Source organism: Labrus bergylta, chromosome 9, assembly GCF_963930695.1.
Source record: "Labrus bergylta chromosome 9, fLabBer1.1, whole genome shotgun sequence".
Taxonomy (NCBI): Eukaryota; Metazoa; Chordata; class Actinopteri; order Labriformes; family Labridae; genus Labrus; species Labrus bergylta.
Genome location: NC_089203.1, coordinates 11,966,222 through 11,979,953, shown reverse-complemented (window position 1 = coordinate 11,979,953; position 13,732 = coordinate 11,966,222). Strand labels below are relative to the sequence as shown.

The following is a 13,732-nucleotide window of genomic DNA, read 5'->3' as shown; positions in this document are numbered from 1 at the left end:
AAGTATGTGTGGGAACCTGAGAGCTAGAGAAGATGGTTTATTTCCTCTTCATTAAAAGAGATACTAAGCATGCACAGCATACTGTGAAATAAGGGTTAGGGTTAAATAAATACAATTTCATTAGATCTGCCTCTCAAACTACATATTTTGAATGGAATTATAGAAAGCACACATTCTATAGTAAATGGTCAAATGCCGAAAAAAGGAAATAGGCAGAAAGTATTGAAATGTAATGGCTCAATAAAAAAATGCATTTCTTCTGCCAGCATTATAACATTTTATAACTTTAAATGTGACATGCAGTAACCTAAATTCAAATTAAAGCACTAATGAAGAGTCACAATTTAACTACCAAGATGAATCAAAAGATTCCAGTACTTCATAGAAGTAGCATTTTGATGATAGGTGGCTCAGTTGTGATGGACTTTGTTGAAAAGAGCTCCTGCAGCAGCACCGGAGGCTGTGTCAAGAGGTGTCAGACGTGTTTGCAGGGTACGGAGAGCACAGTGTCCCCCCTCTGTCTCTATGCAGCCTCCCATACAGGTCGTAGCCTCTCCTCTCCTCTTTCAACCTGTGCCTCAGCTTCACCTGGTTCAAAGCCAATTGCAGGGAACATTGCACCTGTGGACATAAGAGGAGAGAATACAAAACACCTTACAAAATACCTTGGCCCCTGGATGTGGTAGGACGCCAAGGTTGGAGCACCAGTTAAACACTGACACCACCAGACGCTGCACCTTCACAGACTACAAATATATTCAGAGGCACTCTGCACAAATACTTCCAAAGAATATTCTTTTTATTATCAAACTTTACCAACACAAAAAAATAATCATCAAACAACCAAAACTACCTCTCACAGCTCCATAAAGCTTCCACCAAATAGAAAATTCTAATTAAAATCTAAGTCATACACAAAGTGTAAAAATAGTAGTAATTTCAGCTAAATAAAGGGAGTTGTTATACAATAACTACAACAAAATTCCTAAAGAATTAGAGACAAAACAAAGCCGTCTCTAAAAAAATATATAATAATAAGTACCTCAGCCATGCATTAACAGCAGGGGAGACTCACACCTTCATGTGTTTTTGGCTTAATAATGAGGCAACTCGATAAGTTAGCACCTAGTGCTTTAGCTATCTCAAAATTATGAGAAACAATTTCAGACCTATTTTAGATCAGAACTTCCCTAATATGTCTCTTTTTTTGGGAAGACACTTTGAAAAATCCTTTAAAACTCCTTCAGTATCCTCACATCACATCATTTCCATATTAGGAGGGAGGAGGGGGTCATGCAGCAGCAGGGGTGGGGTTGTGTGGCTGATGTTGTGTGTGGTTGCGGTCTCAGAAGAGCTGCATTGAGGCTTTGGGTCTGACCCCCTCTTTGTCCTGAGGACCCTCTCCTTTGACATGTAATATAACCCTTGGCAGAGACTCGTAGGGCAGGTGGCCCCCACAACTGGCTCCCTATTGGCTAGCTTTTCAAAAACAGGCCTGACTCCATTGTTGTGACTTTTCTCAAGCCCGTGAGAAAAGTCCTGAGGTCAGCATGAGACTGCAAATGCATGCTTGTCTGCCACCATGGCAACCAGATGTGAGGGATGGCAGCCATGGTAACGTATAATCCCTATTCCCTGTAACAGCTGCATTACAGCTGTGAGTGTTGCAGAGTGGTTATTTCTAAGTGTTAATGTATTAGTGGTGTGTTATTTGGATTTTTAACGTTACATAAAGCAGAAGGTGTTTTTGACTAATGTGAGAAAATAAAGAGCAGTAACTCTCAGATTTTGGTCATAAGGCTTTGACAATAAAGGGTTTTGGTTCAAACCTCAGATACATATAATACAGTTAAAACAGTAAAATAATATATCAGTTCTCAACAAGAAAAGTAAAAATATAAAAGACAACATTTTTAAGAGTCTGTGACAACACGTGGCTCTGTGCTGATGATGTGGAAAGAATTGTTGGAGTCCATTTAGATCCCCATGTTGTTGGTGGAGGAGTGACAGATCAGACAGGAAGCAGGTGAGCCTAACACCGTGCACTTATACCCTTTCTCCCCAGATACCGCAGAACAGCAAAGTTATAGGTGGTTGACACAGTGTAGGTGAGCTATGAAGAGAAAAGGAGAGACAGAAAGCATCAGAACAGAAATGAAAAGAAGAAAAATGACACCACAAATAGGAAAAAAACATGATAAAGCGCTTATGACATTAATTTGATAGCAGATACCATCCATATAACAGCTTCTGTAATGGAGCATGCAAAGTATAATGGGTGCACCATTTGGCTGGCTGGAAAACCACCAGACATTACAGCATTATTATGATGTTTGTGTCAGCTGAGAATGAGGAACAGAGAGCAATAGTACAAAAGTCATCAGTCATGGAGGCTTGGGATGCCTCGCCGCCTACACTTTGAGCGTCACTAAGTCACATGAGCCATAACACTATTGTTGGTGCAGCCAAATTGGCCCCAGCTGAAGCATAATCACTTACCAGAGCCAGGAGAGTGATGCCCGCGCCAGCAAAGGCAGCAATGTAGAGGTCATAAGTCATCCGGTACTGATGGGAGGAGATTTGCATTAATGGAGATAACATGTTTTCATTTCATTTCAAGCAAAAACATGATAGCTGAGCTTGAATCAGTTATTGTTACTTACCTCTCTGGTCTTACAAACCCCGGATAGGGTTATACCACAAGCTTTCCCTGGCACTGCATTCCATGGCAGGAGACCTAGAAAAGATGCATTTCTGTATTTAATTTGAGTTTGTATTTACAGACAAAACTAAAGGGTAAAGATGCAACAATTGAATATTTTTTGACATTATCCAGAAATTCCAGAAAATTACCAAAACCAGCAACATGTTGGTCATTTCTCATGTTTTCTGACTTCCATAGCTTGTCTGTGGCACTCAAAGCCCTGTGGTTATCATGGAACTGATGAATCTTTAATAATTAAAGGTCACAAATGTATTTGTTCATTTCTATAATGGGATATATCATTTCCCAAAACATCTGGACACAGCCAGTTTAAGCAAACAATACCATAACCCTAGGAAATAGTGCATTTGTTGCAGCTGGAGATCATTACATTTACATCATCAGGACAAAGTACATTGGTTATCTCACAAAATACAGTTCCTATGTTTAGCAAAGGATGATGTCACCCAGTGACAGTTGGGCTGTCATGTTTTTTATCACCTTTCAGGGCTCTGAGGCTCATTGGATTTAGTCTGAAATATTACTACTGACAGGGTTGCAAAACATTTGTAAGGATCATTAAAAGATACATTTTAATGGATTTGATGGTCGTCTGACTTTTTTCTTCGAGTGAGGTTGTCATTTGTGGTGAGCTGTATGCATCATTTCGAGGGTTTGCCATAAGATTTGTTAAAAACATAGATTTTCCTCAGAAGAGGAAATTTGATATCTTTTGTGGTCCACTGACACTTTATAGCACTATCTGCAGGTCAGCGTTTTTCATTTGAACAATATTTTCCAATTTCAGGCCAGTCATCTTGAAAACTATTGGCTTACCATGACCTCCAAGCTTTGGATGCACCTTGTGTTTGGTGCTTTTTATTAGCTAGAAACAGCATGCTAACACAGTAGTGCAAGTAGAGGCTAGATATGGTAGAAAAAAAACACTCAACTTTAGCATTGCCATTGTAGGCATGTTAGTATATTTGCTTATAGGTAAAGCTTTTTATGATATGCAACTAGTCCTGTTAATAGATTTTGGATGAAACTGGAGGTCAGTGGCAATAGAAATAATTCAGACAGCTTTTAATAGTCATACAGTTACAGTTACCACAAGACTAAGACTCATATGTCTCGTTACCGTATTGCCTTGCATCCACACAGAGCTGGTTGATACTTGCTGGGGTCTCAGTCAGAACATCAATAGTGTGGCAGGTGGCGTCCATGTTGTAGAAGAAGTAGACAGGCAGGGCTGAGAAGGCGAACACCAACAGCCACAGCACAGCTAACACATATGTCATCACTATAAACTGTACAATGAGAAGAGAAGATGAAACATTAGTGCACGTAATCGTGAAATAAAATGAATGCACATAAGTAATGTAAGAGAGTTTCTTTTTTTATGAGCACTGACTCACTAAGTGACCAAATGTACTTTTTTTTTTTGCCTGATTAGCTTTACTTATTATCTCACTCTATGTTCTTTTCCTAGTCTTCCAACCACTCAGCTTGTTCTCCATCCGCTCAAACACACACTGTATGCTTATCTTTGCATGTCCCCAAAGGTTTTTAGCAGCTTTAAGATTTTCAGCTCAGCACCCACTAGGGAGTGATATGTGTATTAATCCCATCCAATCTCTCCAATCCCCTTTACTTGTCCCACTCTGGGCCCTCTCACCGAGGAGCTGAGGCAGCGGCCACACATGGTGCTCCTGAACTCTCCAAAGGTTTGCTTGGCAGCGCTCGTGGTGTAGAAGCCCTCAGCCAACAGCACGATGCAGTAGACGAAGAAAAAGGTGGCCAAACCATAGATGAAATACTGGAAATACTGAATGCTGAAAGGAAGGATGACAACAGGGAAAATTCAGGGTTGCAAAGAACCAAACCCCTCTGATAAACGGCAAGATTAAAAAGATGTCACTCTAATGTTGGAGATGCTTAAATTTAACACTCACATGAATGCAAGGGTGATGTAGTCCTGAAGGTTCCGGGCAAAGTAAGTCTCGATGAGTCTCTCTGTCTCTGTGAGTGCCTGGTGACCACAGCCGCAGAAGAGGGCAATGCCAGAGAAACACAGCAGTGTGGCGACGAGGGAGCAGTATGGCACCCCACCCAAACAGCGCATACAGCAGTCATAGCAACCTGTTTATGAGGACACAGCACCATGAAAGTCAGGGAACATATTTAACTGATGCAGTATGGCAGACAGAAAAGAAGAGGAGCGATGTTTCTAGACAAGTAATGCAAAGTAGGAATGTAAGCTAGCTGCTTTCTGGAAAAGTGAGAATCTCTTTTTTTTTATACTTTCATAAATTGAAATGGACATGTGCAAACAGTCCTTCTTCATCCTAAATCTTGAGAAAGAACAAGCTTCTTTGCATTGTTGGATCATTCCAAGGCCATGCTGTCATCGTTTGTGAAAGTAGTGCAAATGAAAGAAGTGCACAATGAGGCTGGCAGATTATCTGAGTTGTCTGGAACATCATTGTCTGTTTTCACATTCAATTCCACTGAATTTAGCAGGAGGGAGAAATCATGGAAAGGGAAGAAAAAAGATCTGCATATAATACTGAAACTATCTTCATTAAGATGACATATTTTTAAACATTTGATCCAGACCCCCCCTTTAACAAAAGCTTATACTTTGTCTCTGAAGATTCTTCTGCCGTGGCAAACACTTTTGCTCCTTCAGTAAAGCAGTGCATTCTAACAAATGGTCATGTGCTGTTTGAATGGATGCCAAGGGCCAAGGGCATGGGGATGTGTCTGCTCTGACCCCCACTCGCACCCTGCCTCCATTCAGCACCCAGCATGCAGAGTGTGAGAAAAAGGGGGAAGGAGGAGAGAAGAGACAAAGTGAAAGAGAGAGAGAGGCTGCTTTTGTGACTGCAGAGACAACAGTCTTTGTCCCACAGCATCATGGGGGTACAAGGGCCACCAATGTCAAGCAAACAAAGACCAGAGGCACCTCTATGCTTACACACGCACACACACACACGCACACGCACGCACGCACGCACACGCACACTTCCTTATGGGGAGACTCAGGAACGAAGAAAGTGACAGTGGGGATCTGTCTGTGTAGAAGAGGATGGAGAGGCAAATATAGAAACAAACAAAACAGTGTGCATGTATGCCATTGCACACTTGCATGCCTGCATCCACACAAACATGCACACACACACAATGGAAGCAGACAGACTGTGATTGGTACCATTACAGTAAACACAGATGGAAGGGGGGGGGGGCAAATAATGGCCCTTTAATTGAACACATCTACATGTGTGTATGTGTGGAAGGGAGAGGGACAAACTGTGCTCACTATTAGCCTATGCAGACTGCTAACAACTGTGCCGTGAAGGAGGAAATTTGAAAGATAAAATATTACAATAAATTACAAATATTTATATAAGCAACAAAATAATAATAAGTAGTACCATTATGACTCAATTATGCAAAACGTGAAAAATAAATATGCATAGGCTATAGGCTTATTGTTTTTGCACCAGAGTTTTAGCTTTTCGTAGCGGTGTATCTTTAATTTCTATTCGCGTGCCTTCAGACACACCTGGTACAATTGAGCTAATTAATGACATCACCGGCCTAAGCTAACAGCTGAGGAACCCAAGTTGCTCACGGTCCCTCGCTTTGAGACTTGGCTACAATAAAAAATACAGTCCTCGTTATGGTGAAAAATGCAAAGCCGAGGCCAAGTTCGACTCTTTAAAGATGGAGAAAGATTGCGACCGAAAGCAAATGCGACAAGGCTGCTCTGAAAGCAGTCCTGCCATTTCAAGCATGAAATAAATCTCATAATATCTGTGAAGCATCAGCCGGTGAGTAGCCGACCTCTAAAGTGACAAAAAAAAACTTAATAAGTTCTGATGCCCTTTCACAGTCTCATTCATAACAGCCTGCTCTCACATAATAAAAAAAACAGATTTGTTAAAACGAAGTATCCGGTCTGTTAAAGGCTATTAAAGGTAAATATTGTAATGGCTGGAGTTTCTTACCCATGTCTAGAAGGATGCGTTCAGGACTTCGTTGATTAGCCTACTGCTGCTGCTGCTGTCTGCTCTGCAGCTGTTCTGATGATGATATGCGCAACTAGTCTTCGGCCCCCGTATATCAATCTCAACTCGCTTTCTGTTCCCACAACAATGCACAGAGCCGCTGATGGCTGCAAGAGCAATCTTAAAGAAACAATGTCGCCTTTCAATGAACTTAAAGGCGGAGAAAAATGAGGAGGTCAAGTTTCTTACGCTTGCTGAAATTTCATTAGTTCATTGTTGATGAATATTTGCATATATAAGAAGCAACTTGCTGTGCAGAAACAGAAGAACACTTAGTTTCATTGTTGAAACATGTTTTCCTCTTCTGTTAGTTGACCATCAAATCTCTAGGGCATGCAGTCTGTGGTTTAACAAGGGCCTTCTCTATTAATGACAACATGATGATAAAACCAAATGAGGAACAGCTCATACATCATGCAGAAGATGTTTGTAATGATGACTTCTGTTTGTCCATGGCCAGTAAAGGCGATCTGAATAAAATTAGAAAAAAAAAGGGACCGGCTGTTATTAAAAAGTAAAACTTAATCTGTTCTGGGAATTTATCATTTATCTGCCCATCATTGCAGATAGCTGTTCACCAATGAGTCTGGTTCTGGTCAGGCCTCTACCTGCTAAAAGAAGGTTTTTCTTCAGTGCTGGTTATTCATATAGTGTAACAAGACAACTTTTGTTTTTCTTTGGCGCTTTATTAATTCAATTTAATGTTTTTATATATCCACTTAATCTTTAGTCAAGCAATTTTTAAGTGGTTTTAACAGAGCTTGAATAGTGATAAAGCGACTTTCAGTTTGTGCCTTTTGGGCTGCAAACTACTCAATACACAAGTTCCTTTGATAAGAAAAGCATCACTTGTATTTTAATTATACAGGATTAATAAGAAATGCCCTCATTTGTATCTCAAGAATATTCCAGTGGGTACTTTAGGTCAGTGCAGGCTGAGTCTTTGTTCCTGTTGGTTAATTCAACCCTTTTACCCACAAACGTTTAGCTTGTGGAAAAAAATGTGGAAAATGAGATGTACTTTGAGTGGAACAGAGCAGCATGCAGCAGGGAAGCATCACTGATCTCAGTCGACCTGACTGTGGTGGAGTGAGAGACCGTCCTCTGATTCATCTCCACCCTCTGGCCAAATACCAGATAAAAAGATGCTTGGCTTCATCTTTGCCCAGCAGATGGCAGGCTTTCTACTGCCACAGCACTCGCACAGTGGCAGGCATGAGGCGTTTTATACCAAAAAAAACACTGACTTTAGAAAAGAAAATCACTAAACATGGTGCCTTTTTAGTTTGTTAAGAATGTGGGATTGTCATGGATCGTCAACCCGGTCAAAATGTTGCATTTAACCCACATTAGTCCTGCTTTAATATTACTTTGTCAACGTTGTAATCTAATGGGATCTGATGTTCCTTCTTTAATTTGTAATTTTGTTATGGGGCTCTTTATTCCCTCTTAGCTAGTGTACCTTACCTCACAGTACAACTATATTAGATGGTTTTTTTCTAGTCGGTAGCTCTGAAATCCTCTAGAGAAACACCTCTCATGTTATACAAGCCTTGTTCTGCACTAACCAGGTTGTTGTACATGGTTTTTTTTACAGGCTCAGGCTGCTGGCTCTCCTCCTTCCTCTAACAAAGGTGTATCTTAAATTGATCACTCAACAGTTTATGATATCATTAAAGTAAAAAAAAAAAAAAAAAAGCAACTCAAAGCTAAAACAATTAGCCTAGTCTCCTTGTGTAATTGTGTGTTAACAGATTTGTAAACACATTTTACCCTGACTCATTCATACTTAATGCATCACTTAACCTGGTTTGATATCTCAACCGTTCCCCTGCATGCATACAAATGTATCTGTAACACGAGAGCAACTGCCTTTTGTAAAGATTTCTTTGAACACAGTGTGATATCCCTCTGAACATCTGTCATCGGAACAACAAGCCTGTTGGGTTACTTTGTGCAGTACAGTAGCTCCTCTTTTCCCCCTGCCTTTTGGGTGCCATCCAGCATCGTGGGTGAAAAGCAACGCTATCGGATAACAGGTGTGAAGCAGTGACTTGAGACGGCGGTGTTCCTTCCCTCTGCCGCCTCTCACCTGTCCACAGCCACTCTCCCGCCTCCTGCTGCTTCTTGAGAGACTTTCATCGCCTCCCCACTGGAGGAACATTAAACCCTTTTGTGTGTCTAAATGCTTTAGACTCCCCATTACTGAGGAAGGCCCAATCAACTCAGCAGCCATTACCCCTGTCTTCTTCTCGCTGCAGGGGTCAAGGAGAATAATCCCTAAAGATTAACACTGTGATGTTGGTATTTTAGCAGTCCCTTGTTATGGCATGCTGTAATACTGCATATATCATATGTGTGGAATACAATGGAAACAACTCTCCTGATAATATCAAATACTTCTTATCAGATCAAATTGTATGCATCCCTGGTAGCTTATAGGTTATTGGGTCAACATTATTTCGACATTGTTTTGCAGAATTACTCTTGACACATGTTGAGTACACTGTATCAGAATAATTTAACAGATATGATTATTGCAAGAAGCCTTTGACAAATACTCCTGTTTAATTCAGGGGCTGATTTCATCCATTTGAAACTGTGTGAGTGAGGATTATACACTCTGCTCGCTTCATCTTGTTAGTCTTCAGAGAAATATTTGTTTTTGAGTCTAAGTGGAATCTCATTCTTCTCAGAGGGTGCTCTCTTCTTCCGTCTCAGACTGCTTCTCCTCTGTTTCAGGTATAAAACAGTCGACACCACCAGCAAACATGTGGATGTTAGCATCATACACAGGCCTACTAACAGAGCCAGCTGACCTGATCTGGGGTCCTCTGCCTCACAGATGGGGGCCTTTGAGGGGGCTTGACCAAACTTAGGTGTCCCTGTCCAGGTGGGCGCTCTGTCCAAGTGGCAGGGCTCCATGCTCTCATTGACCAGTAGATTAACCCACACGGTGGTGTAAAGTGGAGCTGGTTTTCCTCCATCTCTGACCACAATAAACAGGTGATGCATACCCAGGTCCTTTAATTGAAGTTGCTGCATTACACTGATGTTCCCTGACCTTGAATCGATCTGGAATGGGCTGTTCTTTTGCACTGTTTCTGGTGCTACAACAGTGTACGTAATCTCAGAATTTAGCCCTGAGTCCTCATCGATGGCGTAGATTTTTGTAACCATGGTGCCTGCGATGGTTGCTGGAGAAATAGTCAGGCATGAGAAGTTGCTGCTGGGAAGAACCACTTTTGGCCGGTTGTCATTGATGTCTTCCACAAATATTGTCACCCTGGCAGTGGACGTCATAGTGACCGGATGGCCATGATCGCTGGCCAGCAGGTAGAGTTCAAAGCGGTCCTGTGTCTCGCGGTCCAAGTTTGTGGTGGTGCGTAGCATTCCCTGAGTGTTATCCACAACAAAAGGTCCACTGCTGTTAACAACATGCAACTCTATGTTCCCATTTTCCCCTTCATCTGGATCAGTCGCCCCCACATCTCCCACCAGGGCAAACGGTGCAACATTCTCATAGATGAAAAAGATGAAGTGAGGTGTAAGAAACACAGGTGCATTGTCATTCTGATCCAGAACACAAATGGATATTGTTGCTGCTGACTCCAAGGGAGGAGAGCCGCTATCTCGTGCAAATACAGTAAGTGTGTGTTCACCCTGCTGCTCCCTGTCCAGAGAGGCGGACACAGACAGTTGACCGGTCACCGAGTCAATGTTAAAGATGGTAGGTATGTGTTTGTTCAGCCTGTAGGTCACCCTCCCATTGCGTCCGCTGTCTGCATCTGAAGCCAAGACCTGTAGCAGTGACATCCCTTGCTGGTTATTTTCCTCCACCTCCAGCTGATACTGAGACTGGAGGAATTGTGGAGCGTTATCATTGACATCTGCCACCATCACCCTGATCACACGCCTGGAGGCAGCCATCACAGGTCCTTCGGCTGATCTCCCATGCGCTACCACAGTAATATAATGTTCTCTTTTCATCTCATAGTCAAGGGGCTTTGATGTGGAAAGCAGATATTTATCATTCTGTGGGTTCAAAGTGAAAGGCACCTCACCCTCAATGGAAAGAGATGAGCTTTTAAAGCTGCTGTCAGCCTCCAGCTCTAAAACAGCTAAGACAGTGGGGGGCTGGTTCTCTTGTAACACCAGAGTCTGGTTTTGATGCTCCTCTATGAACCCGATCTTGATCGTCAGCTCTTGGTGCACCTTAGGGAGCACGTATACGGTTACCTGAGTGTCTGCTGGTGCGCAGTGGTGGCTGCTTGCTAGCACTTTCAGCAGCAGCTCCTCCAGGTTGTCACTTTGGAGGTCCTGTGTTAGTCGGATGTACCCAGTGAGGCTGTCAAGGCTAAAGAGCTTCTTGGCCCGCTCTGAGACTTTGGGACTGAGGGAGTACAGGATTGCAGCATTCACGCCTGAATCTGGGTCTGTGGCTCTGACCTGGGCAATCAGTGTGTTCTTCAAAGAATCTCCGGGGATGGAGACACTGCGGGGGCTGTCGGGGCTAAAGCTAGGACAGTTGTCATTAACATCTGTCACTGTGACTATTAAAGTTGCTGTAGCACTTAAAGGGTCCAAGCCGCAGTCGGAGGCTACAAGCACCATCCGATACAGGTCCCTAGTTTCCCTATCCAGAGATGATTGCACAATCAGCATGATGATAGAGCCGTCTTCCTCAAACTTTAAACTAAAAACTCCATCAGAATCTTCCAGGTGGTAATGTAGCTCACTGTTATATCCAACATCTCTGTCCTTAGCTTGCTCATCCAGTAAGAAGCTGGTCCCCACATTGACATCCTCAGGCACCCTCAGGTGTATTTCACCATTTTCAAACTGAGGTGCATTGTCATTGATGTCCTCTATGATCACAGGGAACTGTATAAGGTCTCCTGAGGGCCCCACTACAGCATTGTGTAAAATAATGCATTCCTCAGCCTTTGTCTCCTCGGGGCAGAGGGCCTCACGATCCATCTTTTGCTCAGTCGTGTAGAAATTCCCTGTGTTTTTGTCCATCCACAGATACTCCTGGGTCAGGAGCTGGTAAGGTGGTGGAAAGTGTTTACTGAGTGACCCAGCCAGAACACCAGGCTCCTGTTCCTCTGGGATGGAAAACCAGACAGAAGAATCACACATGATCTGCCGGAGATGGAGCACAACCAGCATATTCTGACAGGAAAGAAACAAAGTGTGAGCCGTTTTTAAAGCACCTCTCTGATTTTGGTTATGATTTGACTCTCTTTCTGCTGCACTTGAGACTGACAGAGTCTAGAGGTTTTCCCTGGTGGTGATAAGGTTTAGACGTAATGCCTCAGTGAGCTCTTTTAGGAAAAGCAGGCAGCAGCACAATGAAGGTAATCTGAGGCCCCTCTCTTATCTTCAACCAATTACTCTCTCGTAAATATACAAACAACAAAAAGCAAATAGCAAAGCACATACTTGGCATAACAAAAGAACAATTCATTTGTACAGTGCAAATATTTTTTGCTTATTTTATCAAATGTACCAGTCATCTGTTTTTCTTTTCATATCTAAGAAGAAGAAGAAGATAATATTCAGGTTATACAATATAAGAAAAAATTACAGTTATTGACTTTAACTTGATCAGAAAAAATGAGACAGCAATCAGATATGTCTTAAAGCTATTTGACCATGTTTTTTAAAGATTTATATGCCTTTTTAACACTGAATTAAATGAATTGACAACTGGATAACTGGATAATCCCTGTATTGCTTTTGACCTACTGACCTGCAAAAGTCCAGCCCAGTTCATATTATCAAGAGTCCCATGGCCCATCGCCCTCACACATGTTACCCAAGATCCCCAGCAGCAAGTGAGCACCGAGGAGGAAAACAGCAACCTAAACCTGCACAGCTGAGGCAGAATTCATTACACGCCCCTCCTACAACACTTACCTTCTGTGTCAGACTGACATAGGAGAAGCTAGAGGAACAACAGGTTTACCTGCATGAGAGGAACACATGTTGGTTTATGGACATATCTTTCCTCTGAACTATATGGGATAGGATTAATGTGCAAATACCAAATGTGCTTGCACACCTGTTTTTATTAGCACACCTGCTGTCTGCTGTTCATTAAACTTTGTAATCTTTTAGAACTGTATCTGAATCATTGTTCATCAGCAGATTTATCTTCTGGTATACTGTTTTGTTTCCTGCATATTTCCAGAAGCCTCCAAAGCCCCACAGATCAAGTTACTATAAATAGCAAAAGTGTAAAAATGCATATATATATAGGCTATATATATGTGTATATATATATATATATATTTTAAACTAATTCTAATTAATTTGTATGTTGAAATTATAAGATACAAACCTGAGAAATGTAAACACATTTGCTAAGCTATTATCATACCCCTTCATTAATGAGCTTCAACATCAAAATACAATAGGCTCAAAAGTGCATCAATTGTATTACTTCAATTATAAAATATGATGACAGTCTCTAAAAGGGGCTTCTGAATAAAACATACTGGTGTTAACTATATTTAGTGCAATTGAGCATACAAGACTACTCCTTTAAAAATTACATAATATGGGCCACAGAGGAACAGCTGTTCTGAAGGGATTTTAACTGAAATTGCATCACAGCGGCCCCTATTGACAGAACCGGGTACTGAACACGTTACAGCAAAATACATTTTTAAAATGGCTTGACAGGTCGAAAGATTTTTTTTTTAATTAAGAAAAACTCTATGAATATGTTAACTGCTGAGTTAATTAAAGTCCAGCCGCAGTCTGGAATTAAGGGAGAGATTTTTTTGTTAAAATGTTGTAGTCTGGACTAAAAAATGATATTATAAATTATTAAAAACAAATCATTCCCAGTGTAACAAGGCTCTTAAGAAGCACGTTCGTGGGACCATCATCACAGTTTATTATTCTTAAAGTTTCATTCTAACTCAGAGTGACTCTTCGAGGTCCT

The 13,732-nt window shown here is 41.6% G+C and overlaps 2 protein-coding genes and 1 long non-coding RNA gene across 3 annotated transcripts; 1 reads left to right on the top strand and 2 right to left on the bottom strand.

Moving 5' to 3' along the window:
• Positions 1 to 778: 778 nt before the first annotated feature.
• Positions 779 to 6,860, bottom strand: plp1a (proteolipid protein 1a). Its single transcript, XM_020650587.3, has 7 exons — positions 6,718 to 6,860; positions 4,660 to 4,846; positions 4,383 to 4,539; positions 3,846 to 4,014; positions 2,664 to 2,737; positions 2,500 to 2,565; positions 779 to 2,113 (listed from the first exon to the last, which is right to left on the bottom strand). Exons 1-7 carry the CDS (start codon positions 6,719 to 6,721, stop codon positions 2,033 to 2,035), a joined length of 738 nt encoding a protein of 245 aa, XP_020506243.1. The 5' UTR covers positions 6,722 to 6,860; the 3' UTR covers positions 779 to 2,032.
• On the top strand, positions 4,855 to 12,899 carry LOC136179915 (uncharacterized). The gene is made up of 2 exons (XR_010666836.1): positions 4,855 to 6,540; positions 11,806 to 12,899. It is a non-coding gene; the product is annotated as an uncharacterized lncRNA (long non-coding RNA).
• On the bottom strand, positions 7,003 to 12,616 carry pcdh20 (protocadherin 20). The gene is made up of 2 exons (XM_029280528.2): positions 12,533 to 12,616; positions 7,003 to 11,952 (listed from the first exon to the last, which is right to left on the bottom strand). Exons 1-2 carry the CDS (start codon positions 12,578 to 12,580, stop codon positions 9,418 to 9,420), a joined length of 2,583 nt encoding a protein of 860 aa, XP_029136361.2. The 5' UTR covers positions 12,581 to 12,616; the 3' UTR covers positions 7,003 to 9,417.
• Positions 12,900 to 13,732: the final 833 nt, after the last annotated feature.